Below are 27,877 nucleotides of genomic sequence, written 5' to 3' on the forward strand. Positions count from 1 at the left end.
ACTTTACAGTAGGTACTATGCATTCCTGTAGGGTAGCATTCTCCTGGCATCCACCACACCCAGATTCATCCGTCAGACTGCCAGACAGTGAAGCAAGAGAACATGTTTCCACTGCTCCAGAGTCCAGTGGCGACGTGCTTTCCACCACTCCAGCCGACATTTGAGATTGCACATGTTGACGTGAGGCTTGCGTACAGCTGCTCGGCCATGGAGACACACTTCGTGAAGCTCTAGGCGCACAGTTCTTGTGCTGATGTTGCTTCCAGAGGCCGTTTGGAACTCTGTGGTGATGGATGCAACAGCTGATGACAATTTTCACACCCTTCAGCACTTGACGGCCCCCACGCTGTTTGCGGAGTCTACCACTTCATGGCTGGGCTGTTGTTGCTCTCAGTTGCTTTAACTTCACAATTACAGCGCTTACAGTTGACCTGAGCAGATCTAGTAGGTCGCGAACTGACTTGTGGCAAAGGTGACATCCTTATGACAGCCACTGAGCTCTTCAGAACGATCCCTTGTACTGCCAGTGTTTGTCTATGAAGAGTTCTTTGTGCTATCTGCTGGATTTTATGCACCTGTGAGCAATGGGCGTGGCTGAAACACCTCCACTCGATAATTAGTAGGGGTGTCGACATGATTCTGTGCATATAGTGTATGAATGAGTCGATGAATATTTGTTGATGAATGTATGTTTGCAATGTTTTCTGTGTTTTCCCTTTTCTCAAGGATACTTCACATTGTGTTATTTTGCCAAACTGATACAGAATTTTATAAATGCTTGATTCGATTTCAGTTGTTTTCTGGGTCTCCATTATTTGAGAGAAATATGCATAAAAAGTTACATTTGGCAAGAAAGTTAGGTTAGGTTCATAGCTACCTCTCTCTTTTTGTCCCTGTTTCTACCTTTTCAGTCTCAATAATGTTTAAACAGTACAGGAGAGTGTGACAGTGTAAATGTGTGTGTGGAAAGGCGAGGTGGAGGGCAGACTGGCACTATGACAGATGTGCTATCAGTTGTCCAGATGGAAGTAGGTCAGAGCTATTTGTCTCTGTCTCTCAGACCCAGGACTGCTACTTTTTCAGCAATTCCCAGGTTTTCCCCAAATTCAGTGTGGAGGTTTCCAGGAGGCAGCGAGGAATACGAAGAAATCCAAAAGCCTAAAACCACTGTCATTTACTGAATTTAGTTTGGCAACCTTGAAGTTTTAGGACCCTTTTGCCATGGAGACACAAATGCCTGCACACACACACACACACACACTTTCCAGAGGTCGTAGTAGCATAAATGAGTGGGAGCTGTTTAGCAGAGAGTTGATGAGATGCCGTTGACATGGAAACCACATGCATTTACAGTGTATTACTTACAATGTGGTGAAATCACCTGCTGTAAGTAATGAATACAAAATATTTTTGTCCTCTGGTGTCAGCTCCCATACCCATGAAAACATATTAATATAGATTCTAACAGAGATGACATAGATGGATCAGCTAACCCTATGACACAGGACCAGAGGATGAGGATATCACTACATATCAGTTCCCTATTATTAACTTCAAGTCCATAACACTACATATCAGTTCCCTATTACTAACTTCAAGTCCATAACACTAGATATGAGTTCCCTATTACTACTACCTGTATCAAGTCCATAACACTACATATCAGTTCACTATTACTACTATGAAGTCAATAAAACTACATATCAGTTCCCTACTACTATTGTGAAGTCCATAAAACTACATATCAATTCCCTATTACTACTATGAAATCTGTAACACTACATATCAGTTCCCTATTACTACTATCAAGTCCATAACACTACATATCAGTTCCCTATTACTACTATCAAGTCCATAACACTACATATCAGTTCCCAATTACTACTATCAAGTCCATAACACTACATATCAGTTCCCTATTACTACTATCAAGTCCATAACACTACATATTAGTTCACTATTACTACTATCTAGTCCATAACACTACATATTAGTTCACTATTACTACTATGAAGTCAATAAAACTACATATCAGTTCCCTACAACTATTGTGAAGTCCATAAAACTACATATCAATTCCCTATTACTACTATGAAGTCCATAACACTACATATCAGTTCCCTATTACTACTATCAAGTCCATAACACTACATATTAGTTCACTATTACTACTATCTAGTCCATAACACTACATATCAGTTCCCTATTACTACTATCTAGTCCATAACACTACATATCAGTTCCCTATTACTACTATCTAGTCCATAACACTACATATCAGTTCCCTATTACTACTATCTAGTCCATAACACTACACATTAGTTCACTATTACTACTATACTGTACAGTCCACAACCACTACACACAGCGCCATTCACTGTGACACAGGACTAGAGGATGGAATGAGGAACAGGCAGTAGTTGAAAAAGACCAGCTACTGTACATGACAGAATGACAGGAGGGACCAGCAGGGCCGTCGCTGACACGGCACAAGGTGGATACAGTTCATGGGTCTTGGCAGCTCCGGGAGCCCAGCTCCGGGAGCACGATTACGCACTTCACATCCGACAGAAATCGCTGTGTGTCGCACGAGCAGATGGCCACGCGTTGTCGCTTTCTCCTCCCATGGAAGTACCCTCAGAACTTAGACCCTTGAGTGGGGCCCCTGCATAGGTTCAGGGGTCCCGGGCACATTAGGACAGCCTGGGAGAGCTGAGCACTTCAGCAGTGTGTATGAGTCATGGTGACTGGCCAGGAAGGGGCACCGTACCTTTCTTACGGACCACGTCCTCAGACTCAGGTTTCCGTGTGACAGAGACCACCTTCATCAGCAGACTGTTGCCCCCTTGTCTGATCAGAGAGACCACCTGCTTATGGCCCACTTTCACCACGTTCACACCGTGCACCTGGAACACACACACAAACACACACACACAAACACAGCATTGTAGACTGGAGAGAGACCTGTGAGACAACGGGGCTATGGTCCATTGGGTTGAAGAAGAGATAGAAGGGGGGTTGGTTACCTCGATGAGGAAGTCACCGGTCCTAAGCCCCGCCCTCCAGGCTACTCCCTCCACGTCCACAGACTCTAGATACTGGAGGGCAGGGAACGCTGGTGTTGGGGTGAACTCCTCAATGGGTGTCTCAGCTGGAAAGACAGAGAGAGAGATAGCAAGTTACTTGATGTAAATTCAGCAATGGACAACCAGATATTTGAACTTAAGTACACTGAGTCATCGAGTTACATATAAAGCTACACCCACACACATCTCAGGTCCACATAGGTACAGTTCTGTGGGTGAGGCTTCCAGATAGTTTTCTGATAATATGCAGGAATTCTGCTGTCATAGCTTCATGGGGAAGTTGGTTCCACCATTGTGGGGCACTGACAGAGAAGAGTTCTGATAGGGGTTCAGCAGCTGGTAGGGCGAGAATGCCAAGAGGCCATGATGTAAAAGCATAGTAGTAGCAGAGAGATGGAGTCTATAGAATGTTCTAAAAGAGTATCTGTAGCAAAGATGGACTCCATAGAATGTTCTAAGAGTTTTTGTAGCAGATATGGACTATATAGACTATTCTAAAATAGTATTAGTAGCAGAGACGGACTCCATAGAATGTTCTAAAAGAGTATTAGTAGCGGAGATGGACTGTATAGAATGTTCTAAAACAGTATTAGTAGCAGAGATGGACTCCATAGTATGTTCTAAAACAGTATTAGTAGCAGATATGGACTCTATAGAATGTTCCAAAAAAGTATTAGTAGCAGAGAGATTGACTCTATATAATGTTCTAAAACAATATTAGAAGCAGAGAGATTGACTCTGTAGAATGTTCCAAAAAAGTATTAGAAGCAGAGAGATTGACTCTAAAGAATGTTCTAAAACAGTATTAGTAGCAGAGATGGACTCTATAGAATGTTTTAAGTCTATCAGTACCAGAGAGGTGAGATACTAATGTCAATCACTTTAACACTGAAAATCTGATTACCCAAACACATTCATGCATTTAGGACAGGTCAACAAACACACACACATACTCAATCACACAAAGAAGTGCATGCCCATGTAAACACACCCACCCCCACAACCATACACACCCACCCAGACAAAATTGTGACTGGTTATATAGTGTGCATCTGCCTGAAGATAGAGCTACTGTTCACTATACTATATCTTCCATTTAATTCTGGACTAAGTCCAACAATCCCACTTAAACAGGAGAGCTCAAAAGGCTACTACATGTGTGTGTGTGTGTGTGCGCGCGTGTGCGTGTGTGTGGCGGGGGATATATAAAATGCCCTCCTGAATTATTGGAACCCTTGCTAAAGATGAAAAAGGTTGATCTTGCACTTAAAATATGAGAGATACTGAATATTTAATTATGATAAAAGATTTCAAACAAAAATACATTTCCCACAATTTTAGAATTGCAGAAGGTTGTTGAATCTTGCGATCGCCAAATGTTCAAAACCACAGTTAGACATCAACCTCCATGCCAACACACTAGTTGGATGTCTTTCCCGAAGGAAGCAGCATGGACTCGATGAAGTACCAGGACATTTCACAGCAAAATCTGTCTGCCTCACCCACTCATTGGATCCAACAAGACCTGAAAGCATTCCTCCAGATTCACAAAAGAATGTTTCACTGACTACTGAATCAAGCTTTTGCAATGGCCATCCCATATTCCCTGACCTAAACCCTTTTGAAAACCAGTGGGGTCAGATGGTGATGACAGTCCACAAGGACAAAAAACGGTCTCCAATCCCTTGCTGTGTTCTCCCACCTCATCACACACAGGAGGAGACTCAGTGCTCTTATCTTGGCAGGGGGAGGGAGCACTAAGTACAAATAGTAGAGGTGAAATAATCATTCCAGAGGGCTCTGCATATTGAAAGATAAACTGAACAGAAAGATAAATGAGAAATGTAAAGTTCTGGTTCCATGATGGGGAAAATGCTTATTTCTCTCAACTGTTGTGCACCAAATGTATTTTTATCCTTGTTAGTGAGCATTTCTCCACTGCTAAGAAAATCCTTCCACCTGACAGTGTTACATCTAGAAGCTGATTAAACAGCATGATAATTACAGACTTGCGCTTTGTGCTGAGAACAATAAAAGGCCACTCTAAAATGTGTAGTTTTGTAACACAACACAATGTTACAGGTGTTTCAGTATTGAAAAGGCTTTGGGTAGTATTGCGGAAGGCATTGGGCATGCTGATTGCAGGAATGTCCAAGATAATACAGATAAGGTCATGCAGAAAAAAATGTAATCCCCACTGATTGGTGGATGTTGGGGGCTGTTTTACATCCAAAGGGGAAAGGCAGGGTGCAGAAACGACTAAAAGCAGGGGTGTCAATTATTGTGGCACGCATGATTTTCAATAAATTATTATTTGTTGATGATAATAATTTTAAAGATTCATGATATTTTGAGTGTGATATCCAGTTGTAGATCAAGATAAACAACAATAAAATGTTTCTCAAATACTTTACGTTCATATTTAGGGTGCCAATAATACTTGAGGGCAACGTAGAAAGATACTGTCAAAAGACAAACAATATACAGACAGACAGACTGACAGATAGAGGTTGATAAATAGGTAAGTCACGTTTTAAAAATATGCATTTGTGTGAGGCTCATTTTCAATTACCCCTCTTGGATTCAACCAACAAGCTTCAATTAACCCCTGTTACCAGGGAATATTGCTGATTTAGCATGGACATATTAAGCCTGTAACTTTGAAGGAATTCTATTCACAGAACATAGATGTAATTTTACAACGTCACACTAGCCAAACATACACACCATGTCTGGAAAGTACCTGTTAAAATGGATGTACTGAGGAACAATGGGTGGACAGACTAAATGGACAGAGAAATCTACTGGCTCTACTTTAGACTAAATGGACAGAGAAATCTACTGGCTCTACTTTAGACTAAATGGACAGAGAAATCTACTGGCTCTACTTTAGACTAAATGGACAGAGAAATCTACTGGCTCTATTTAAGACTAAATGGACAGAGAAATCTACTGGCTCTACTTTAGACTAAATGGACAGAGAAATCTACTGGCTCTACAATAGACTAAATGGACAGAGAAATCTACTGGCTCTACTTTAGACTAAATGGACAGAGAAATCTACTGGCTCTATTTAAGACTAAATGGACAGAGAAATTTACTGGCTCTACTTTAGACTAAATGGACAGAGAAATCTACTGGCTCTACTTTAGACTAAATGGACAGAGAAATCTACTGGCTCTACTTTAGACTAAATGGACAGAGAAATCTACTGGCTCTACTTTAGACTAAACAGACATAGAAATCTACTGGCTCTATTTTAGACTAAACAGACAGAGAAATCTACTGGCTCTTCTTAAGACTAAATGGACAGAGAAATCTACTGGCTCTATTTTAGACTAAATAGACAGAGAAATCTACTGGCTCTACATAAGACAAAATGGACAGAGAAATCTACTGGCTCTACTTTAGACTAAATGGACAGAGAAATCTACTGGCTCTATTTAAGACTAAATGGACAGAGAAATTTACTGGCTCTACTTTAGACTAAATGGACAGAGAAATCTACTGGCTCTACTTTAGACTAAATGGACAGAGAAATCTACTGGCTCTACTTTAGACTAAATGGACAGAGAAATCTACTGGCTCTACTTTAGACTAAACAGACATAGAAATCTACTGGCTCTATTTTAGACTAAACAGACAGAGAAATCTACTGGCTCTTCTTAAGACTAAATGGACAGAGAAATCTACTGGCTCTATTTTAGACTAAATAGACAGAGAAATCTACTGGCTCTACATAAGACAAAATGGACAGAGAAATCTACTGGCTCTACAATAGACTAAATGGACAGAGAAATCGACAGGCTCTACTTAAGACAAAATGGACAGAGAAATCGACAGGCTCTACAGTACATAAGGCTAAATGTAAACTTGGGTTCATTGATCAGCAGTGAAGCTTTAGACAATCCCTCTGTCTTAAGTCATAACAGCTTTAGAGAGAGTTGGAGGAGTGAGAGAGGTACAAACTACTGTACATCTATGATGTCGGAGCAGAAAACACATTTAAGACGCCCGGCAAGGTGCCTGTGAGGGGTTGCTATAGTAACCATCATGGGGAGCAGGCACGTGCAGTGTGTCTGCGTGTGTGTGTGTGTGTATGTGTGTGTGTATATATATATATGTATGTAGAGGGAGGTATTTTAGTCGAGGACACTAACTCATAGTAAAGCTGAGAGCTGAGGGATGACTGAAAGAAGAAATAAATAAATAATTAAAAACATAAAAGTGAATTAGAATAACAGAAAGACACTGAATGAGTCAATTGATGACAAACTAGAAAGGAGGAAAATAAAGGTAGAGTAAAAGAGACCCATTCCTGTCTCCCTGAACACTGTGTGAGAAACAGATGGGAATTCAACCGACAGCTCATCCTAAAATGACGCCACCACAGGGACTAGGCACACACACACACACACACACACACACACAAACACACACGGACATATACTGTACATACAGTACACACACACACACGGACATATACTGTACATACAGTACACACACACACACACACACACGGACATATACGGTACATACAGTACACACACACACACACACAAAACAGATATAGACAGAAATGCAGAGTAGTAATAGGTGAAAGTGATTCTGAAATCTCGCTTGAATAATGAAGACAAGCTTTGTGAAAAGTGTTTTTTTCTCCAGCCTGCTAATGGATGCATTAAGAGTTGCATTCCACTCTTATGGCGAAGCCAGACCGGATTAACATATAAAGGTCTTCTTCAACTGTCTGTCTGTGTCCGTCTGTCTGTCTGTCTGTATGTCTGTCTGTGTCCATCTGTCTTTCTTTGTCTATATGTCTGTCTGTCTGTGTCCGTCTGTCTGTCTGTGTACACTACCTTTGGCTCCTCGCAGGACGAAGCCGAAACCTTCATTTTCTTTCTTCTGCAGCAGAGCATTCTTCTCCTCTATGATGTAATCACTGAGGGCAGAAGAGAGACACAGCAGGTAAGAGTCCAGCAACATAGTAACCGAGAGAATGGACAGACAGCCAGAAGGAAGGAGAGTGGAGAGGTATCAATGGAAAAAAACAGACAGACATAAAGACGGGAGAAGAGAGGGGAGGTAGTGATGGGGAAAGATTGGACAGACAGACAGACAGAAGGAAGAAAGGAAGGTGAGTGGAGGTAGAGATGGGATAGATAGGACAGACAGACAGAAGGAAGAAAGGAAGGTGAGGGGAGGTAGAGATGGGAGAGATAGGACAGACAGACAGAAGGAAGAAAGGAACATGAGTGGAGGTAGAGATGGGAGAGATAGGACAGACAGACAGAAGGAAGAAAGGAAGGTGAGGTAGAGATGGGAGAGGTAGGACAGACAGACAGAAGGAAGAAAGGAACGTGAGGGGAGGTAGAGATGGGAGAGATAGGAGAAATAATGGGAAATGGACAATGGGAGAGAAAAAGAGTGAAGGAGAGAGGGGAAGAGAGGAACCCAATGGCCTTGGAAACAAACATACACACCCACACATTCACACACCCACACATCCACACACCCACACATTCACACACCCACACATTCACACACCCACACATCCACAGACCCACACATTCACACACCCACACATCCACACATTCACACACCCACACATCCACACACCCACACATTCACACACCCACACATCCACACATTCACACACCCACACATTCACACACCCACACATCCACACATTCACACACCCACACATCCACAGACCCACACATTCACACACCCACACATCCACACATTCACACACCCACACATTCACACATTCACACACCCACACATTCACACACCCACACACCCACATGCTCAGACACACCTGAACCCCTTCTCTGATGACTCAGCTTAAAAAACTAGCTCACGGATCTCTGCAGTGTGTACAGTACATAGAGTGTGTGTGCGTGTAAATGAGTGAACGTGTTCCTTCATAATGTTTGTACTCACTGAGAGAAATTAAATCATCACACCATGTGTGAGAATGCTGATATGTGCTTTTGTGTTCCCAGTGACAGGGGCGTCATGAATCATAACAACATCAATATAGGCTACTGATAGGCTACTGACAGAGGCAACAAAAGACTGGAAAAGTTGTAAAATGCTTGAAAATAAACCCGGAGGAACATCTCTTCTAACTAGGCAAATTGGCAACAAATCAGGTAAATGACTGGGTATAAAAATCATCCCAGAGAGGATGAGTCTTTCTGAAGTAAGTGAAAGACTGAACGGGCAAATAGTGCAACAATTTAAGAATAACGTTTCTCAATGTAAAATTACAAAGAGTTTGGGGATCTCATCGTCTACGATACATAATATCATTAAAGGAATCAGAGAATCCGGAGAAATCTCTATATGCAAGGGACAAGGACGAAAACCAATATTGAATGGCTGTGATCTTCGGGCCCTTAGGTGCTACTACATTAAAAACAGACATGATTCTGTAGTGGACATTACTGCATGGGCTCAGGAACACTTCTGAAAACCATTTTCTGTGAACAGAGTACGTTGCTGCATACACAAATGCAAGTTACATTTTAACCTTGCAAGGAAGAAACCATATTTAAACAAGATATAGAACCGCTGCCACCTTCTCTAGGCCTGAGCTCATTTAAGATGGACTGAGGTGAAGTGGATCTGAAGAGGGCTGTGCACAGGAGATCTGACAGATTTGGAGCGCTTTTGCAAAGAAGGGTGGGTAAATATTGCCACGTCAAGATGTGCCATGCTAATAGACTCCTACCCAAAAAGACTGAGTGCTATGATCAAATCAAAAGGTGCTTCAACAAAGTATTAGTTTAAGGGTGTTCACACTTACGCAACCAGGTCATTGTGATTTTGTATTTTTATTTTTCACCCTCAAAGATTTCAGTTTGTTTTCCAATTGAATTGTTCAAGTTATAGGTCACATTAAAGGTGGAAAAGGTTCTGACATGATTTATCTTTGTCTCATTCTTTTACATCAGAACCTGCCATCCAGACAATGTATTTTTCAGGGAAGCCTTTGCATATTTCAGCAAGATAATGTCAAACCACATTCTGCATGTTTTACAACAGCATAGCTCTGTAGTAAGAGTCGGGAGGCTAAACTGGCCTGCCTCCATTGAAAACATTTGGCACATTATAAAATGAAAAATACGAAAAGGAAGTTATATCAAACAAGAATGGGAATTTCACTATCAAAAATACAGCAATTGCTCTCCTCAGTTCTCAAACGCTTACAGAGTATCTTTAAGCGTTTGAAGAAGAGGTGAAGGTGAAAGAAGAGGTGAAAGAAGAGGTGATGCAACACAGTGGTAAACATGCCCCTGTCCCAACCTTTTTGAAACGTGTTGCAGGCTTCAAATTCAGAATGGGCATGTATTTTTCCAAAAACAATACAATTTCTCAGTTTCAACATTGTTTTCTTTGTACTGTTTTCCATTAAGTACAGGGATACCTGATTTGCACATCATTTCATTCTGTTTTTATATGCATTTTACGCAGTGTCCCAACTTTCTTGGAAACAGGGTTGTAGTTTTGAATCTCTTTTGAATTTGAATGTCACCACATATTATTGAAGCATGATAACCAGTGATGTACATGGGATAAATATACAGTAAATATGTGTAAATGCTTTTTAAATCCTTGAGACCTTGAGAGGGTGGAGTGTTAAAGCTGTAATTCTGTAATTTGCTCATAATTACCTTAAAAATTAAGAGTTTAATCTGGTAATAGTTATTGTGCTACATTTAAGAAGTTGTGAAATTGGCTAGCCAGCTAGCTATCAAGATAAAAACCCATCAAAACATTGTTTAGAAAATAGCTTTCAGTTGTTTACCTTGCTAAGGTTGACATTTACAAAATAGAACAAAGTATGTTATATGGAGCAGAGGGCAGCTAAGGTCATGCGGGGAAGTTGTGTATTTCTACCTCTCCATAAGGACAGTGAAGTTTGTTGTCAGAAGACAATAGCATTTTCATAATGTCATGATGTAATTTCATCGATAGATGGACTATAAACTAGCCCACTACCCTGTCACTTCTCCTGGGCCCATGGTGACAGAGCCCTGAACTTCTGCCCTGTTTCAGCAGTCAGAGGTCCAGCTTTAACCCTCGCCCCTCCATAGCTCGAGATAAAAAACCTAGGTTTCATGTTTGTGAACAGTAATCATTTTCAGTAAGGAATCAGTTTGTGTGCTGAAATAACACGTCGCCTTAGATGTCACAATAATTGATCACTCTATTTCAGTTGTTTTCATAGTTCTATACGTATTCATGACAAATGCCTGGTTTGTATGGCCTTTCAGTTATTGTTCTGATGCTCTTTTGCTTCTTACAAAGGATATGATTGTTAGGTCAGCCAGGTTAACACGCCTACTCTTACAGTAAGTGTCAGGATCACATCTCACGTTAACAGCCTAGGCAGGACCTGGTCCCCGTCAATACCCTGGTCCTTGGGGTTTCGTCTTCAGACCAGCACCACTGCAACACCACCTCTGACAGTGTCTGGCTTCCCGTCCCTGAGCCAGGATGACGCAGGGCGCTACGCTGCTACCTGCAATTCATTCCATTCAGCTACATTGCTTAGACCTCCATTCAAGAGCTTTGAGATTGTATCCCATAGAGAGGCAGCTCTGCTGCTCGAGCTCCCTTTTAGCCGGTCTTTTGTTAAAACTGTGAGCAACTGCACTATCTCCCCCTCTCTATCTAAATTTCCCTCTTTCAATTTCTCCATCTTTTTCGAATCCTCTCTGGAAAAGAAACTGAGCGGAAACAATGCTCTTATACAAAGCGCCTCTTCTCCTGACAAGCTGACTCTGACATTTAGCGTGAACGTCCATCAGCAGGTACAGGTCCAGTGTCCCCTCTCACTCACACTGCACTAGGTACATGAAGGCAGGCACTCACACATGTCGGGGGGGGGGGGGGGGGGGGAGAAGACAGACATGGCCTAGAGTGGTCTGGGGGTCGAAGCCTCTGCCTACCATTGCAGCATGGGTCTAACTCCGGCCCAATGCTACTTCACTATCCTGTATGTTTCACACTGTCTTTCCTCTATCAATAAAAACGTAAAGACCCAAATGATATCATGAATAAATTCATGATAAATAAACCAATACACATGGACCCACATAAACAGTAATGTTCAGCTTTGAATGAGGCCTGTGTTAAGCACGGAACTGGGGTGATGCACTGACCCTGACTCACCACTAGACCGCAGCATCACATCACTCACCCATGCATGGGTGAACTAAAAGCTCTTAATATATTTAAAGTTAGGTTTAGGGTTAGGTATTTTTATGTACAACCCATTGAGGTACTTTAAGTGTTAAGGTATGAGAAATGCTTAAAAAAAACTGAAAACACATATACTGGAGTTTAAGTTGATTTGTCTCCATGGATACAAGCTCATAACCTTTGGATTGGAGTCAAAGGTCGAGCCGACATCCCCCATCAGGGTCCTGAATACTGTGAGATTTACCTGTATGAGGTGAAGTTGTCGTAGGATCCCACAGTGTAGTGTCTGAACAGTCTCTTGGTGCGGTCTTCTCTTGTCTCTGGAAAATAAAGAAATACACTTTCAGTGTGTGTGTCTGTGTGTCTGTGTGTGTCTGTGTGTCTGTGTGTGTGCACCAGTGTGTGGGTGTGGGTGTGTACACCAGTGCGTGTGTGTGTGTGTCTGTGGGTGTGTGCACAAGTGTGTGTGTGAGTGCGCGCGTGTGTGTGTGGGTGTGTGCACCAGTGTGTGTGTGTGGACCCCAGTGTGTGTGTGTGTGTGTCTGTGTGTGTGCACCAGTGTGTGTGTGTGTGTGTGTGTGGACCCCAGTCTGTGTGGACCCCAGTGTGTGTGTGTGTTTGTGAGTGGTCCTGCTCATTAGATGAATATATCCATCCTCCAGGAGGATTGATGACAGTCCTAACTAAATGACACTGCTGACTGAATTGAATGGAGCTCTTAACTGGACGTGCGTGCACGTGTGTATTTATTCCTTTTTTGGGAAGTGGGTGTGTTTTGATGATCCTGGAAGCGTTGATGACAGTCAGTCCCTGGATGTTCACTGCACCCTGTCACTATGTCGGAGCCAGTGACAGCTGACAGGTATGTCCACTACAGCAGACCAAATGTCTTGCTCCATCATATCCATTCCTTGAAATATCTCCTGACCCGTGCCATCTCCCCTCTTCACCATTCTTTCTATCATTCTCAGCTCTCTTTCAAACCTTCTCTCTTCCCTTCTTATTCACTCTGCATCAATCTATCCCCTCCTGCCGCTCTCCCTGTCCTTCACTCCCTCAGATAGTTCTGTTATCTCAGTGCAACCTGTTAAAGCTAGGATCACTCTCATTACCCATGCATTGCCTTTCTCTTTCCCACCCTGCACTGTCTTCCAGAGTGCAGAAACAGCCACGTGTGCCAGGTCAGAACAACACCGACAACTGTCAGCCACTCACACTGAAAACCAGACGGAGAGACGGCCGGAGGACACAGACCTTTACTACAAGAACACTGTCTGTCTTTCTCCTTCTCTTCTCATTCCTCCTACATATTGGACTAATGTCCTACATCTCCTGTGTGTAGTTGGTGAGGGTATAGGAGGTGATGTTATAGTGGGTGCTGGTGGAGGAGGTGATGTTATAGTGGGTGAGGGTGGAGGAGGAGGAGATTTTCTAGTGGATGAGGGTGGAGGAGGTGATGTTGTAGTGGGTGAGGGTGGAGGAGGAGGTGATGTTGTAGAGGGTGAGGGTGGTGGAGGAGGTGATGTTGTAGTTTGTGAGGGTGGAGGAGGTGATGTTGTAGTGGGTCTGGGTGGAGGAGAGGATGTTGTAGTGGGTGAGGGTGGATGAGGTGATATTATTGTGTGTGAGGGTGGTGGAGGTGAGGTGATGTTGTAGTAACTGAGGGTGGAGGAGGTGATGTTATAGTGGGTGAGGGTGGAGGAGGGGATGTTGTAGTGGGTGAGGGCGGTGGAGGAGAGGTGATGTTGTAGTTGGTGAGGGTGGTGGAGGAGAGGTGATGTTATAGTGGGTGAGGGTGGTGGAGGAGAGGTTATGTTCTAGTGGGTGAGGGTGGTGGGGGGAGGTGATGTTATAGTGGGTGAGGGTGGTGGAGGAGAGGTGATGTTGTAGTGGGTGAGGGTGGTGGAGGAGAGGTGATGTTGTGGTGGGTGAGGGTGGTGGAGGAGAGGTGATGTTGTAGTGGGTGAGGGTGGTGGAGGAGAGGTGATGTTGTAGTGGGTGAGGGTGGTGGAGGAGAGGTGATGTTGTAGTGGGTGAGGGTGGTGGAGGAGAGGTGATGTTATAGTGGGTGAGGGTGGTGGGGGGAGGTGATGTTATAGTGGGTGAGGGTGGTGGGGGGGAGGTGATGTTATAGTGGGTGAGGGTGGTGGAGGAGAGGTGATGTTATAGTGGGTGAGAGTGGTGGAGGAGAGGTGATGTTCTAGTGGGTGAGGGTGGTGGGGGGGAGGTGATGTTATAGTGGGTGAGGGTGGTGGAGGAGAGGTGATGTTATAGTGGGTGAGAGTGGTGGAGGAGAGGTGATGTTCTAGTGGGTGAGGGTGGTGGGGGGGAGGTGATGTTATAGTGGGTGAGGGTGGTGGAGGAGAGGTGATGTTATAGTGGGTGAGAGTGGTGGAGGAGAGGTGATGTTCTAGTGGGTGAGGGTGGTGAAGGGGAGATTATATTACATTTATGTGGATATAAATGTATGGACAAATGCTGAAAACAGATGTAATACACATTTAGACGTGGTAAACATTTCATTATTGTAATCCCTTATTTTGTTGCATTTGATTAGACATGTTTTTGCATCAGTGACTGCAGAATGTCTTCATTGATCACACCTTTTGATTTACACCGTAAATGTACAGCTTGTTGATCGAGGTGGAAATACTGTAATATAGAGTAGATGATTATATTCGGCAGTTATAAGTGTCACTTTGAAAAATGTGTCTGGGATATTTTTTTTTGCATTGATGGTTGTTTGATGGATTATACTAACAGTACTGCATTATTTTTGCAACGAATTGGTGTACTCATTGTATTTTAAACAAAGTAAAAAATGTGTAAAAAACCAATGAGAGCCCAATCAATGGTTTTGATTGTAAAAATAGGTGTGACTAAGTGTTGTAATTTTGTAGTTTTGTACTAAGAGTTTTGAAAAACCACACTTGTAAAAATAGTACGAATGTGATAAAAACACTGTAGGGATTTTCTCAAAGAGGCACATTTCATTATTCTACATGTTAGTGGCTGCAAAAAGCAGTTTCTATTGAACAAATATTCTATGAAGATGGGATCTGACCTAAAACATGAAAATATTTGTGTTGCTGTAGAAAGTATTGGCTTTGGCTAAGGTACCTGACCCTAATGGTATCCCAGGTCTTCTTTCAACAGTAACTGATCTGTTGGGTGATTTGGGTCACATTGATAGAATCAAAGTTTCACATGTTATTTTTTCCCCTTTAGGTATAGTTCTTGATAGAGAAGACAGAGGCAAGAGAGGGGCATATTACATATGTAATATATACTAAACCCTATTGGGCATCTGTGGGGCATCCTCAAACGGAAGATGGAGGAGAGCAAGGTCTCTAACATCCACCAGCTCTGTGATGTCGTCATGGAGGAGTGGAAGAGGACTCCAATGGCAACCTGTGAAGCTCTGGTGAACTCCATGCCCAAGAGGGTTAAGGCAGTGCTGGGAAATGATGGTGGCCACACAAAATATTGACACTTTGGGCTCAATTTGGACATTTTCACTTAGGGGTGTACTCACTTTTGTTGCCAGCGGTTTAGACATGAATGGCTGTTATACAAGCTGTACACTCACTACTTTACATTGTAGCAAAGTGTCATTTCTTCAGTGTTGTCAAATGAAAAGATATACTCAAATATTACAGAAATGTGAGGGGTGTACTCACTTTTGTGAGATACTGTATATGTTAATTGGGAACAACAAATACAATTTAATGTTGGGTAAGTGTATACCTTAGAGATTACACATACAGTATTCCTTTGTTGATAGGAACCTGGTTTTGCTGAGCCTGTCTATGTTTGACAGGGTTAACTGTGTGTTTACCTCCCTAACTGTTCACAACTAAGGATGTTGAGAGTAAACATCAGATCACTCATTTGGAGACTACTCCTAACTTTATGACCATAGCTACCTTACACAGCAAAAACGCGCGCACACTCACACACACACACACAGCCAGTGTGTTTGTACCGGGTGGTACTACCAGATGCAGTGTAAGTGTGTGTAATGCGGGCCATTCATCACCATGTCGTCTGTTGCCTGGAGCCCACGAGCATCTAAAGACTGAGCTCTGATAACACTGATAACCTGGACTACACATCCATACATCACAGAGAGAGAGAACGGAGGAAAGGAGAGAGAACAGAGAGAAGAGAGAGAGGAGAGAGATAAGAGAGGAAAGAGAGAACAGGGAGAGGTGAACAAGAGAAACGGGGAGAGAAAAGAAAGAGAAGCGATGGAAGAGAAATAAAAACAGAGGGGAATAGATAGAAGATGAAGGAGAAAGAGAGAGAGAGAGACAGATACATCCTTGTCTGTACTACTGTACATTGCCCTTCATTCACCACCAGTAGAACTTTACATTGTGGTGAAACCCAGGCTGGATCTAGAATACAAGAAATAATACATTATGATTCTGTTATTAGGTCAAGTATGTAGGTCTATGTGTCCTTATCTGTCTCTGTCTGTCCTTATCTGTATCTGTCTCTGTCTGTCCTTATCTGTCTCTGTCTGTCTGTCTGTCCTTATCTGTCTCTGTCTGTCCTTATCTGTCTCTGTCTGTCCTTATCTGTCCTTATCTGTCTCTGTCTGTCTGTCTGTCCTTATCTGTCTCTGTCTGTCCTTATCTGTCCTTATCTGTCTCTGTCTGTCTGTCTGTCCTTATCTGTCTCTGTCTGTCCGTCTGTCTGTCCTTATCTGTTTCTGTCTGTCCTTATCTGTCTCTGTCTGTCCTTATCTGTCTCTGTCTGTCTGTCCTTATCTGTCTCTGTCTGTCTGTCCTAATCTGTCTCTATCTGTCTGTCTGTCCTAATCTGTCTCTGTCTGTCTGTCTATGTGTCCTTATCTGTCTATATCGGTCTGTCCTTATCTGTCTCTGTCTGTCTGTCCTAATCTGTCTCTATCTGTCTGTCTGTCCTAATCTGTCTCTGTCTGTCTGTCTATGTGTCCTTATCTGTCTATATCGGTCTGTCTGTCTGCCTCTTTCTGTCTGTCTTTGTCTCTGTTTGTCCTTATCTGTCTGTGTCTCTGTCCGTCTATGTCTGTCCTCATCGGCCAGTCCTTCTGTCTCTGTCTGTCTCTGAAGCAAAACAGAACAACATAAGTTGGGTGTAAATGTGAAGCTGACATTTTACTCACACAAACACACACACACGAGCACACACACAAGTCTGTTTGTCTGTCCTTGTGGGGATCCAAAAAAGTATTCCCTATTTTCCCTATTGCTAAACCTAATCTTAAACATAAACCTAACCTAATCTTAACATCATTAATGCAAAAACTTAACATAACCTTCTGGTCCCCACATTTACAGTTAAGCCGGTATTTCTGTCTTTTACACACACAGAAAGATAGATTATGTTGGAGCTCACATTGCCAACTTCAGTGGATATAAATACAGGTCACCTGGGTTCATTAAGAAGTTGCGAACAAAGAGACTGCAGTAAGAGGGATTGGGATGGAAGGTGCTTGGGTTCACACTGAAACACTGTGACTGTGGCTGGCTGGACTGATGGCAGTAATAGACAACCACTTTAAATTAGAACGGGCAGTATTTTAAATATGTGCTTATTCAAATTTTGTTTTCAGTAAAAGCTGTAAAATTCAGATTCAAATTCAATTCAAATGAGCTCCTCAACATGAACTTTGCAATAACGGCATATGTGTGTGTGTGTGTGTCAATGAATGCACACTGGTTATCTCCAGGCAGGGTCAGATTGTGAGTTGTTTTGTCTTACTTTGAATGGTGCAAGCCACTTCACCTTGGATAACACACAAACACACACACACACACATACACACACGTACGTACCCTTCAGACACAGCAGCCTCTTACTGCTCCGTACAAGCCTGTGTTCAGTCGGGTTCTGCGCATTTCTTTGACTCCCTTCTGAAACCAGCTGGGTACATTAATGTCCTGACCTCCAGCTTACACAACATGACCAGCTAAAAGACCCTGCTTGATTTCAATGACCTCTGGCACAACATCTGACAAGAAACAACAACCACACACATAACATACATGTAGAGTCTATTAAAAGGAATGACTTACACACACATATAGTGTATACACACAAACACACACACACTAGTGGTCCATATAAGCTGAGTGGCTCATAGATCAATCGATCAGTAGGCATACACACCTCTCCCATTTTCCTCTCCCCATCTCCTTCCCCACTCCTCCCCCTTTCCTCTCCCCTCAATTCCTCCCCCATCTCTCCTCTGCTACAGAGAGCCTTCAGAGACTCATTGTAATGAGAACATATAATCACCCTTTCATTTTCTCTCTTTTTCTTTGTCTCACAATGCTCCTGTCCTCAATGTGTTTTAGATAAACAGTGGCTTTACTTAAGACTGACCCATTTCCACACAGAGCAGAGAGAAAGAGAAAATGGACAGGACAAAAAGATTTTCCCTACAGAAAAGAAGCAAACTATGTCCCGGATTTAGTCTGTACAATTGGCTTTTTAAATAAGATGAATAACTTTTGAATCAGGATAACTTAGAGCAGGTTCTAATAGGAAGGAGTTAGAGGCGGTCAGTGAGGGGAGGGGTGAGGCAAGGGACATGGGAGAAACCAAAAAAATATCAAGACAACTTACAAAAGGAAAGAACAAAAGCTGGATCTATTGTTTTGACAAATACATGTGCAGTCCATATATAGCTATCTGTTACTCTTCATACTGTTACTATGACAACAGGTATTCCAAGGTATTTCTGTATCAATCAATGCAAATGATTGCATGAAAAGAAACGATAAAGACGGGAAAAGTGGGATTAGCAATTTCAGAGCGGCAATTGAGGGACACACAGAAAGAGAAAATAATTACTAACAAATTAAGAAAAATGAAAAGAGCGCATTGAGACAGATAAACACTATGGCAGAGGAGTGATAAAGAAGAGATGGGAGAGAGATGGAGGAGAGACAGGAGAGATGGAAGAAAGGAGAGATATTAGAGAGATGGAGGAGAGACAGGAGAGATGGAAGAGAGGAGAGATATTAAAGAGATGGAGGAGAGACAGGAGAGATGGAAGAGAGAGGAGAGATATTAATGAGATGGAGGAGAGAGGAGATATATTAGAGAGATGGAGGAGAGACAGGAGAGATGGAAGAGAGAGGAGAGATATTAGAGAGATGGAGGATAGACAGGAGAGATGGAAGAGAGAGGAGAGATATTAATGAGATGGTGGAGAGAGGAGAGATATTAGAGAGATGGAGGAGAGACCGGAGAGATGGAAGAGAGAGGAGAGATATTAGAGAGATGGAGGAGAGAGGAGAGATATTAAAGATTGAGGAGAGACAGGAGAGATGGAAGAGAGAGGAGAGATATTAGAGAGATGGAGGAGAGAGGAGAGATATTAGAGAGATGGAGGAGAGACAGGAGAGATGGAAGAGAAAGGAGAGATATTAGAGAGATGGAGGAGAGAGGAGAGATATTAAAGATTGAGGAGAGACAGGAGAGTTGGAAGAGAGAGGAGAGATATTAGAGAGATGGAGGAGAGAGGAGAGATGGAAGAGAGAGGAGAGATATTAGAGAGATGGAGGAGAGAGGAGAGATATTAGAGAGATGGAGGAGAGAGGAGATATATTAGAGAGATGGAGGAGAGAGGAGAGATATTAGAGAGATGGAGGAGAGACAGGAGAGATGGAAGAGAAGAGAGATATTAGAGAGATGGAGGAGAGAGGAGAGATATTAGAGAGATGGAGGAGAGACAGGAGAGATGGAGGAGAGAGGAGAGATATTAGAGAGATTGAGGAGAGACAGGAGAGATGGAGGAGAGAGGAGAGATATTAGAGCGATGGAGGAGAGAGGAGAGATATTAGAGAGATGGAGGAGAGACAGGAGAGATGGAAGAAAGAGGAGAAGTATTAGAGAGATGGAGGAGAGCCAGGAGAGATGGAAGAGAGAGGAGAGATATTAGAGAGATGGAGGAGAGGATATGGAAGAAAGAGGAGAAATAGAGGAAAGATGGATCAAAGGTAGATGAGAGATGGCAGAAAAGTAAACGAGATGGAGGAGATATAGAAAAAGAGATACGAGAGATGAATGAGAGATAGGGGAGAGAGAGATAAATGAGAGATGGAGATAAAAGACAAATGGAGGAGAGACAGAGGACAGATGGAGGAGAGATAGAGGGATAGAGAAATAGATATGAGAGAGGAGCAATGGGGAGAGATAGATAGAAGAGAAAAAGAGGAGATATTGGACAGATGTAGGAGAGACAGGAGAGATGAGAAAAATTGGAGGAGATGGATTAAAATGGAAGAGAGGTGGCATAGAGGTGGAGGGGAGGTGAAATAGAGATGTAGTAAAGATGGAGGAGATGTGGAGGAGAGATGTAGAGTTAAACACTGAGGTGACAGTTATTTGGCAGCTGAAAACAGTGAAAAATAGGTCTGCAGTGCATCCAGCCAGTCAAGGTTGTCAGCTCATTTGGCTCTACACCAAGACTGACTGTCACTACAGAGACACCAACAGACAGACAGAGAATTTGAGGGAAAGGAGAGAAAGTGAGACTGCCAGTGACAGAGATGGCAAAAGAAATTGGGAGACAAATACATTAGTGAGAAAGAGACAAGGTAGAAGGATGGAGAGAGAGAAAGAACATGAGAAAAGAGGGAGAGAGAGAGAGAGAGCATTACTGGGTACTTCTGAATTCGAATCCAAACCAACCCTTTTCCAGTTTTTGTGAGGAGTCAGGGTGATTTGAAGTGCTTTGATCTGAGCAGACGCAGGCAGCCACCAGAAACACACCAAGGTTATTAATAGAACTGCCAGAGATCATTTGAATAATGTTCGTTGGAAACTGGTTTTACCACAGCCATAAGTAGATTGGGCAATATTCAAAATATCTTCATATAGTATATCTGTAGTTCATAACATTTCAGTCCAGAAACTTAAGAGCTTAGCTAAACTGACCAGGTATATGTTCAAAATAGCTAATTTAGGCACACAGGAAGTATTTGATCTAAACACTTAACCCAAGCCAAGTTGAGAGATACGGTATATCTACTGTACTTACCCGGATATCAGCCAAGACACATTGAGGAGGTCTGCTCTGCCTTGACAACGGCTACGACCTCATCTATCCTGCTGCTGAAAACTGGCAGGTCTGACACTAAAGGGCAACAATCCATCCTCCAGCTCCCACTGCCTATCGATAACAGTGCCCAGACTGCTCCCAGGCCTCCATTACTATACAGTTCTCCTGGTACCACTGCTACCTCTGATCCACGCACCAGTTACCCAGCATCCCTGCCATGAGCATATAGCTCTACATACAAAGTATCGCTATAACTATAGAATGTGATAAATACATTGAACCAATCGCATCCAATTCACTGTAGTTCTAACCAATAACAATCTACTTCATTATAGCTATAAGCCATCATGGCTACTTCATTATAGCTCTAACCAATAACATTTAAGCTATATCAATAGCTATAATCAATCACATAATCAGAACAGCTAGAACCAATTACAACTACTTCACTATATTAATCTCCAAACACATTCACTTCACTTAATCTAATTTAATTCACTATATGTACAAACATTCACCTTCTTCACCATTGCTTATTCCAATTACATATATTTCTGCCTATATAAACCCAGTCACATTTACTTCACTATAGCTATAACCAATCACATCTACTTCACTAAGAGTATTACTAACCACATCTCCTTAAATATAGTTAGAACCATTCACATCTAGTTCACCACAACTACTGTATAACTAATCATATCTAATTCCCTATAGCTATAACTAATCACATCTACTTGCCTATACTGTAGCTCTTACCAATTACATGTATCTCACTACAGCTCTAACCAATCACATCTGCTTCACTATAGATACATTTAGTAACATCTATTTTGCTAAAGCTCTAACCAATCATTTCAAATTCACCATAGCTATAGCCAATCACACACAGTTCACTATAGCTTTAACAAACCAAATTGACTCTAGCCTATCATATGTACTTTGCTGCAGCTCTAACACATCTCATTTATATCACTATAGCTATAATCAATTACATTTACTACAGCTGTAAAGAATCTAGTCCACCATTTAAAAGAATAATGTGACTGTTGGACAGAAACTCAACTGTTTAATGGTGCCCTGTGTTCTGCATTAACTACACCAGAGGTGCCTTTCTGAACAACCCCAGATGCTGCAGGCGGGAAACTTTCTGTAATCCAGGTCAAAACATCCAGCCTCCATTTTTCGAGTCCTATTTACCAATGTCCCAAAAGGCATTTAAAAGATCCTGTCAAGGAAAATGACACAGAAGCAATACCTCTATTCAGTATAAACAACTTTCTCTACATCATGACAATTTGTATCTCAGGGTCACGTTCCTGTCTTTTAGCAGTCCTTTCTTCTGCCTTTGCTATGTGTTTCTCCGGCCAGCTAGTCAGTCTCTTAATAGAATACACCAGCTTCCTTTCACTTTCCCTCAATCTCTCCCTCTAAACATCCAGGAGTGTGTATGCGTGTGTGCATGTGTATCCGTGTGGGAGGGTGTTTGAGCGTGTGTGTCTGAGGCAACACCTATAAATACCTCTGTTCTCTCTGAGGAGGGAGAGGTTCAATCATTCTGTTAGACTACTGTACAACATCTACATCATCATCTGTACGGAAACAGAGATGCTAAGACACACACACACTTACAGTACACACACGCTCCCTGGGGCTAGGGGGGGATGTATGGTAAGTCATGCACAGTGGAAGACTTGTGTTGAACACTTACGGTCAAATCACTGTATATATGTCCCTGTGTATGTATACAGTTAAAGCCAAAAGTATTGGCCCCCTAGGCACTTTCTTCAGATAGCAGTCATTGTCTGTTTATTTCACTATCAATATTACAGAACCTTTGTTTTGTTGTCACCCTATTCTCAACATTGTGTAGCCTTATTTTGTAGACTTAAGCCAAAATAACAGCAATCAAAGGCTTCCTATAACCAAGTATGAGCTTCTTGAACATCTGTACTGGCAGTTTGGCAAAGTCTTCATTTGCAAACTGCACCAGTTCTGTTCAATTGGAAGGCTGCTTCACAAGTGCCGTTTTCTCTCCACAGGGTTTCAACAGAATTTAGACCTGGACTCATTGCCTGACACAGAATAGTCAAGCATTTTGTCATGAACCATTCGTTGGTGCATTGTGTTCTGGGTCATTGTCCTGCTGAAAGACCCATGACCTTTAACAGAGTCCCAGTGTTCTGACACTGGGTTTAACATTGTGTTCCAAAATGCCTTGGTATTCTTATAAAGGCACCCATTTCCAGATGCAGCAAAGCAACCAGAAAACAGCACTGAGCGTCCTCCAACATCAGGGAAGGTTTTCATTGTCTCAAGGGTTTTTGCTGTCTGTAAACACTGAAGAGTACTTTACCAAGAAGCTCTAAGTCCATCTCATCTGTCCACAAGAAACTGTCCTAGAAGGATTGTGGAATATTCAAGTGTTTTGGCAAATTGCAATCAGGTTTTCTTCTATCTCTCTCTCAGAGTGTTGCTACAGTAGGAGTGAGGCACCTGTGTAACCTTGCAGAGGTCAGGTCAATCAAGCAAGACGATCATTTCAATACTGTCAATTGTAATTACACAAGTTATTCAAGCGAGTATACGATAATCATTCCTAAATATTCCATGTGAATACAAAACGATGAGAAGGAAAGTATTTAACATTCTTACAAAATTGGAGGAGAGGCATTTCAGGCCTCTTGCCTCAACCCAGTTGAACCAGTCAATCCAAAATGCATTTTGCTGGAACAGATTCCTCCAAGTCTCTAGTAAACAGAAATGTCATCCCCCAGAGTTTCAAGGCGTAGGTCAACACCCATTATACACCATTTACCAAAGAACAGACAAGAGCCAGGCAGCCCATCAGATGTAGAAATCTGAAGCATCCGGTCATTTCTACTCCACACAGATAGAGGAGCCCAGTGGATGGGCCGTGGAAGTCTAGGCACAGAAAACTCACTGATGGAAACAAGTATTAAAGTCATTTTTCTTTACTTCTGCCCCATTTCTCCCATGATTTCGTTACATCCAATTTGCAACGAAGGCTTCATTGTAGCTACTCCCGGGATTAGGGACAGTTGGTGTTCAGATAAAAGTCTTTTAAATAAATAACATGCAATGTCATTTTGATATCTGTAATGCTACTCACTTAACATGTCTAGACCAGTGTAGACCATAATCCTTACGAGCCGGAAGGAACCCACACTACGGGCCTTCAACCTCGACTTCATTCAATGGCAAAAAAAGCCACAAGGATTCAAGAGCGCGATAGACGCAAGGCAAGCATATTCAATCACTAATGCAAAAGCCCTGTATCTTCTTGTGACATGATGCATTTTCTGTCTGTAGAAACTTAATGTACCCCTTCCCTAGAACGATCTTTAACTACCTCCTCTCCCCAGCCAGGCAAGCCATTGAATGCACGTGCCCCATTCTGGCGTCCCAATAGGAGATACAGTATTCCAGGGAGTGCTAGCAGTGACACAAGCCTAAAGACTTTGTCCCGCAAAATGTCAAGAGGATTAACGGCGAATGAGGTCCATGAGGGGAAATGAGTGCTGGTTTGCAAGATGTTATAATATGACAGGGGCCTACAAAGCAAGACCGGGAGCCATTCTGTGTGAGGGAGTCCTTTGCCTCCAACTTCATGGAAGAGTGTGCCAGTCCTGGGCAACATCTTGTGTAAGCTATGTGTGTAAACTATGTGTGTAAACTATGTGTGTAAGCTATGTGTGTAAGCTATGTGTGTAAACTATGTGTGTAAGCTATGTGTGTAAGCTATGTGTGTAAACTATGTGTGTAAGCTATGTGTGTAAGCTATGTGTGTAAGCTATGTGTGTAAACTATGTGTGTAAGCTATGTGTGTAAACTATGTGTGTAAGCTATGTGTGTAAACTATGTGTGTAAACTATGTATGTAAACTATGTGTGTAAGCTGTGTGTAAGCTATGTGTGTAAGCTATGTGTGTAAACTATGTGTGTAAGCTATGTGTGTAAGCTATGTGTGTAAACTATGTGTGTAAACTATGTGTAAACTATGTGTGTAAGCTATGTGTGTAAACTATGTGTGTAAACTATGTGTGTAAGCTATGTGTGTAAGCTATGTGTGTAAACTATGTGTGTAAACTATGTGTGTAAGCTATGTGTGTAAGCTATGTGTGTAAGCTATGTGTGTAAACTATGTGTGTAAACTATGTGTGTAAACTATGTGTGTAAGCTATGTGTGTAAACTATGTGTGTAAACTACGCCCAACAAGCAGCCACCCGCATTGAAATGACAGAGCTTCTTCTTCCATTAACGTAGCTATGGCAACTGTTCCATGCAGTGTAGTTGGTGGAGCACGGCACTTCCAGGGTTCTGAGTTCGATACCCACAACAGTACATTTTTTACATTCTAGTCATTTAGCAGGCACTGAAATCCAAAGTGACATACAAGATTGCTAGACAGCTAGACTCATATTACATGCGTTCTACCCAATCAATTAGTTAATTACTATTTTCTTGTTACTTCTCTGGTATTAGTGGTGATCAGGTAAAGGTGATGGAGGTATTTAATGCAGCAGGCATGTTTAGGTGTATCTGTCTGGGCTGTGGCTCCTTCTTCGTCAAAGAACAGGCTACTGGGCAAACCTTTGAGAGAAGGAAAACTCCGGTCATTTCTATTCGTCCTTACAACCTATTGCTTAGGATCGCATGGCTGTTAATGCATTTGGGAATCAAGTACTCCGGAGTCATTGAGTGTGATGTGGACACCAGGTGACGAGACAGACTCCCCCTCCCGCTTTGAACTACTTGATACTGAAGCCCAGCGTGATCACAGATTTAAACGAGGTAATCCCAGTTAATGATCCAAGGTCAGTTTTGCATTTCAACTCCAAATGATTATGATGACTGACACAATGTTAGAATTAAAACGATTTGTTTAATTAAAACGATTTGTTAGCTTTGCCATTTCTTCTCATCTGCAGTTATTCTTTAATGTAAGAGAGCATGCCAAGGCCCAGTCCTGTGGACACCACCACACTGCTCCAAGATGACCCTGCTAGGGACAATTATGATGACCTAGAGAGAACCTAGAGTTTACAGAATTTGCAATTCATTAATCATATGCTGTCTTCCCTGTTTTATCTTTCCTTTAGTCTGCCCCATCTCCTCTTTACTTCTCTGTCCCCATCTCCTCTTCACTTCTATAGAAAAAGGTCAGTTGTTGCACTGTGTGGCCATTCTGACTGTGGCTAATGATAGATTCATGTAAATTAAAGTAAATATACATGCATGTCAATGTACAGAAATAGCTACTAATGCTATCTTTAGCTATGTGATTTCCAGTGCTATACAATTTTAGCTAGTTAAAGTTACAGTGCACCTACAGTCAATCTGATCAAATCATATTGTTTTGTATTTTTATTGACAAAGGTTTTGATAAACAATCACTTTCTGGATTGAGTAGAACTTTCAGTTAACCATCAGTCTTAAAAAGAGAGGTTTAAAAATGTTTTGTTTAGACGAGGTGATCCCAGTAGTAATGTAAACAGGTTTATATTTTTAATTAGTTTTTCATTTAACCATATCCCCAAAACCATATCCCATGTAGGCTATTCAACAAGCAAAAGGTGTTTATCTGTGTGTCAATCCTCAGGTGCAAAAGGCAGTCTCATTGCTGGCAGTATTGAATTATAACCACCACAGATCAGCCATGCAGAACTCACAATGATGTAAGTCTCTCTAAGTCTTCCTAAATCTTCCACATAGCACATTACCATGAAGTGGAATGCAATCAGAACACCTTGTAACAAAACTATTGCTCACTGCAACTTCATTTACAATGGAGGCTGCTAGTTTAAGGAAGTTATTGTCTGTCTCTTAATTCTACTAATATTGAATCAAATAAGATGTATTTTTGTTGCATTGAAGACAAAATACATTAGAATAACATCTACACCCCAGACCTGGAAACAGCAGCTGGAAGTCGGCAAAATCATCTGACCAAGTGATGGGAAGAAGAGCTGTGATATGACAAAAACAGTAGGACTACTACCACATTGCACTAGCCTGTAACAAATCACTCAATTCAGCCCTCAGTACAAAATAATCAACATTATTCCAATTAGATTTTTCACTATGAAATTACTTATTCAAAATCATTTATATTTAATTAATTATTTGAAAACCATAATCTAAGGCTGGTTCAATAACATGAAATAATGATAATATGCGCTAAGTATAGTATGCAGTTCATATAGTATGCACTTATTCTATTAAGTATAGTATGCACTAAGTATAATATGCACTAAGTATATCATGCACTAAGTATAGTATGAACATAGTATAGTATGCACTTAGTATAGTATGCACTTAGTATAGTATGCACTTCAGATTCTGATGACAGGTCCACTGTTGGCAGGGTAAATTGAAATGAATATGCAAAATAAAACAGAACAGATTAACAGTCCTGACAATCACATCGACGGGTGGTCAAATAGAACCAATGGAAAGCCTACAATTGTTCTGACAGGCTGCAGTCTCAACG

General features: G+C 41.9%; 1 protein-coding gene across 9 annotated transcripts in view; it reads right to left on the reverse strand.

Moving 5' to 3' along the window:
- The window catches only part of shank3a (SH3 and multiple ankyrin repeat domains 3a), a 307,884-nt gene that overhangs the window by 20,177 nt on the left and 259,830 nt on the right, over window positions 1-27,877 (reverse strand). For all 9 annotated transcript variants that reach the window (XR_002195651.2, XM_020040539.3, XM_020040544.3 and 6 more), the window contains 4 exons: window positions 12,547-12,622; window positions 7,946-8,028; window positions 3,027-3,151; window positions 2,771-2,906 (listed from right to left, as the gene is read on the reverse strand). Coding sequence is in view for 8 of the 9 variants with exons in the window: in XM_020040539.3 (XP_019896098.3) it covers window positions 2,771-2,906; window positions 3,027-3,151; window positions 7,946-8,028; window positions 12,547-12,622 (420 nt within the window). In the remaining variant the exon portion in view is untranslated. The remainder of the gene's footprint in view (window positions 1-2,770; window positions 2,907-3,026; window positions 3,152-7,945; window positions 8,029-12,546; window positions 12,623-27,877) is intronic.

This window comes from Esox lucius, chromosome 19, assembly GCF_011004845.1.
Source record: "Esox lucius isolate fEsoLuc1 chromosome 19, fEsoLuc1.pri, whole genome shotgun sequence".
NCBI lineage: Eukaryota > Metazoa > Chordata > Actinopteri > Esociformes > Esocidae > Esox > Esox lucius.